Here is a 4240-nt window from a genome sequence, read left to right on the forward strand (position 1 = left end):
CTCACGCCGCTGATGGTCCATTTCTTTTACGCATGCTCCCCGCCCCGCGAGCAGTGAGTACAGTACAGTGAAGTGGAGCTCCAGCACGGGGCTGCAAGTAGTAGTACTCGAGGGCCGCCGGCGAGCGGTGCAGCCGCGCGGACGTGATGCAGTATAACACGAACGGCGCCCAACGCCGCGAGCCTCGACGACGGGGAGGCGCTTGCGGCTCTGCGCTCGCGGAGGGAGGGATGTGGAGCGCGAGGAGGGGGATGAGGAGAAGGAGGGGGAGGCGAGGGAGGAGGAGGAGGGGGAGTAGCAAGAGGGTTTGGGGCGGCCGGGAGGCGCGACGCAGCTGGAGACGGCTGCGGGCAATTGGCAACGCCCGACCGAGCGGAAAACAGAACGGCCCGGGCCAGCCACACCGGCAGTCACTCGGGGCCACCGGGAACATCCCCCAGGGCCACGAGCACCCGAGGCACGCCACGGCCCACAAGGGGGACACCCCGGGAACACCCCGCGCGGGCTCACCTGTTGTAGATCGTACCCGTCGACACACTCGACTCGAGGCACACTCTGTCCCCACACAGTACGGTGGTGGCATGGGGGAGTGGGCGGGGCGCTCTGTTCAGACGCTGCGGGGAGAGAGAGAGAAGAGAGGGGGGTGGGTGGGTGGGAATTAAATGGTCCCACTGGAACGGCGCCCCTCGACTTGCTCGCGCCTCAACGGTTCTAAAATCCACATCGGCAGCAGCAGCAGCAGCAGCAGCAGCAGCAGGCCGGGGGAGCAAGGAGGTGGGAGCAGTGGGCGAGGTGGGGGAATGGGGGTGCTAGAGTGGTAGGAATATAGTGGGCCGGGTCGTGAAAGAGGCAAGGGGGTGACGTCTAGGCGAGGGGAGGGGATGGGAGGGGCCGGGGTCCAATCAGGAAGAAACACCCCCGCGGCGGTTGTATGTGGCGGGGAGTGGCAGAGCCGGCCGGCTGGCCCCAGCTAGCTGCTTGTCGGCTCAAGGATAAGACCAGAAAACAACAACAACAACGCGCTACCTATCGCCTTATTCGCCCACGGCCGATGCTCTCCCGATGGAAGAGGAAAGTATAGGGCCGCTCGAGGGCAGGTGTGCTCCGGGGAGCGGGACACACGCACACATCGTGAGGGTGGTCCTCGCCCTCGCGCCCCTTCATCACCAGCGGTACGCGAGAAACGACCCCCCCTCCCCCCTCCCCCTGCCCCGGCTTAGACCGCACCCCGAGGAGCACGGCGCACAGGACTGCTATGCTGCCATCCCCCCACCGCGATGACGGAGCAGAGTGGGGAAAAGGAAGACATCTGTCGCGGAAGCCGCCCGCCTAGTTGTTGCCGTGCAGCAGCAACAGCAGCGGCAGCAGCAGCAGACCCAGGAGGGCCCTGTGTGTCGCATTGAGTTCTTTCGTGATGAAAAGCCCCGGGACTCTGTCTGCGCGTCCCCGCGGGGCTGGGCGGCAATCAAAGCGCCGGAACACTGGAGTCCTGACGGAGTCCTGGAGAGAGCAGCGCAAAACGAATTAGGCGCGCTACGCTGGGCGAACGCTGGGCCCCGGGGGCAGCAGCGGCAGCGGCGGCGGCAGCAGTGTGGCAGCGGCACGCCCCGTGGCACGCCCCCTCGGCGTGGTGCCGCCCGCGCAGCCCGCGCAGCCCGCGCAGCCGCAGAGGAACGCGTCTCCAAGTGCGTGGTGGCCGTTATACTCACTCGTGTGGCGGACATCCGGCGCAGTCTCTCTCCCCCACCGACCCAGTGCCCGAGGTCCAGTCAGACAAAAAGGAAGGGTGGTCTTTCCGGCCTCGATATCGATATTAACCGCGACGCTTAGGGCGGGGTGGCGCGGCCGGCCAGGGGCGGGCCGGGGGCGGTAGCGACGGTGATGGTATCAGAGGGCGGGAGGTCTTAAGGGCCCGGCGACAGCAACCTCGGCCACGGCCTCGGCCACGGGCGGCCCCGGTGGTTTCCTGCTCGCCACTTCGTGTAATTACATAACCAGATCAGTCCCCAGTCCATTGACAAGGAGGGGGGGGGGGCACCCATATTATGATCTGGCGGGACGAACCCTTCAACCCTTCATTTGAATATTCAACATCGGGAGCAAGAGGGGGGTAAAAAGGAAGTGGGGCGGGGGAGGGAGGATGGCGGGGACCTTCGAGGAGGAAGGGGCCGGTCCGGTAAGGGCGAACCGGAGAAAAGGGGCAGCCTGCCAGACCCGGCCAGGTCTGAGGGCGAGCGCCCCGGCCCTAGCCGGGCCCGGCAGGGTTGGATGTCAAATCAGTGGAAGCAGAACCAATGGCCGAGGCCTGCTATGGCCTGGCTATGGCCCGGCTATGGCCCACACTACACGCCGCAGCACGCAGCAGCGGCAGCCCCCAGGCCTTCCCCATCGCCATAAAAGGCTCGACGGCGGCGGCGCTGTCGCAGTGGGTGCGGTCCGCTGGCGCGGCGGGAGCTGCGGGCGGGGCGAGGTGAAGACGGCCGCTGAGACATGCTCCTCAAAGCAAAACTTAGCTGTATTGTTTTTAGACATTCTCCTAAAGACGGTCTCTACCAGAAGGAGAAGTCCACCCCCCTCCCTCTTCCTCTTCCTATATGTAGCACAGGGCGGAGGCGGCGGCGGGTGTTTGGCAGACCACGCGCCATCACGCCACAAGATGTACGTTGCCTGGTCGGGAACTGTCTCTTTCTAAGCCCCGCGGGGCTAACTTTTTTTTTATTTTTTCTTGAAGGTACGTAGCACTTGTTTACAGGAACTCGTCGCGGTTTACATAAAATTTACCTACAAAAGTGCGCGACATTCGGAAACCTCGTTCCCCTGACGTGCAGAGGGAGTGAAAACTCGGGAACTTCAAACGAAATAACTTTGCATACAGCAGCGCGGCCAGAGTCGGGCCGAGCCGGGCAGAGCACCTGCTGCACGCACACCGTTTGTTTGTTGTTGTTGTATGATCCCGCTGCTCAACAAGTAGGAGGCTCGTCTCACCGGTAGAAGAGCTCGCCGCCGGACCAGCGCGTCTCGCCCGCGCCGCCCTCGCAGGTCAGGCGCGGCAGCAGCGGGTGGCGCGCGGGGGCGGGTGCGCCGCGGGGGCCGCCGGGGGCGGCGGGGGCGGGCAGCGCCGCGTCCCGCACGAACTGGTCCAGGGCGGTGGCGAACACGCGCAGCGCGCGCGACAGCTGCTGCAGCAACTCGTCAGCGTCCGTGGGGAAGTGGATACCTGCCGACAAGACACGCAACAAGCGTGATGCTTCCCCTCTCTCTTCGCTGAAATTGTTCCGGGAAAAAAATCGTGTCTTTTCCCGAACAATTGGAAAAATTTCCAGAAAAAGTGGAAAGAACGGGAAAGGACGAGACTTCCCGAAAAAAATTTAAGAGATTATACAAAAACTACGTCTTTGAAAAATTTCGCAAACAATATACATGGAAATCAAAATCCCTAGTGTTGCTCTTGAGCTCACCCAGCATCCCGACGGGGAACTCGTCCGGCGCCTCCATGGCGCTGCCGATGACGCTCTGCGTGGCCAGCCAGAGGTAGTCCGTCCCTGCCGACACAATCAATTTACTCGTCATAAACAGGAGACTCAATGATGCCTTTTGCGTACGTCGCTGTCATCGTGTTCGTTACCCATACAGGCGCCAGCCCCCCCCCCCCCCCCGGGCAGCCCGGGCGGTGGGGCGCGTGATTCAAACATAATAACTGGGGCGGCGCCCGTCGCCAGCGTCAGCGGCAACGGCAGCTGTGGGATCCGTTGCGCGGAGGACAAGAGACTTATTGCAGCCAACTCCATATTTTTGCCCGTCATTGCGACGATAATTCTTATTAACAAGAATGAGGCGCGCAGGGGAACCCAATAAGGACGAGCCAAACAGTCTGTGACAAAAGACATCCTGCGCGGGAGGAAGCAAAGGGGGGTTCAGGGGGCGGAGGAGCGGAGCAGCGGAGCGGTGAAAAAGTGAGAGAAAGATAGAGAGGGAGAAAAAGAGGAAGGAGGGGGGGGGGGCAACAGTGACGGGCCAGTGGATGATGACATTCATGATTGATCAAAGTCTCTCTACGAAATGTTCGCAATGATGGGAAGGGCAGGGAAAAGGCGGGGGTGGCGGAGAGGGGTGCTGCTGCTATTGAGGGCGTGTTGATGGAAAAATGGGGACCTAAAAAATGGCACGTCGGCATGGCTTTTAATTTGTTGCAATTGGTTCCGGGGAAGCAGCAGAGTTGGAGCTGGGGGAGAGTGGGGTG

At 62.4% G+C, this 4240-nt stretch overlaps 1 protein-coding gene across 1 annotated transcript in view; it reads right to left on the reverse strand.

Annotated features, from left to right (window-relative positions):
- Nucleotides 1–4240, reverse strand: part of LOC113217038 (glutamate receptor ionotropic, NMDA 2C-like) — a 31556-nt gene that overhangs the window by 5221 nt on the left and 22095 nt on the right. Inside the window, exons 7-8 of the mRNA XM_052266589.1 lie at nt 3459–3542; nt 2986–3217 (exon numbers count right to left, since the gene is read on the reverse strand). Coding sequence (XP_052122549.1) covers nt 2986–3217; nt 3459–3542 — 316 coding nt within the window. The remainder of the gene's footprint in view (nt 1–2985; nt 3218–3458; nt 3543–4240) is intronic.

This window comes from Frankliniella occidentalis, unplaced genomic scaffold (assembly GCF_000697945.3).
Source record: "Frankliniella occidentalis isolate FOCC.00 unplaced genomic scaffold, Focc_3.1 Scaffold41, whole genome shotgun sequence".
Lineage (NCBI taxonomy): Eukaryota > Metazoa > Arthropoda > Insecta > Thysanoptera > Thripidae > Frankliniella > Frankliniella occidentalis.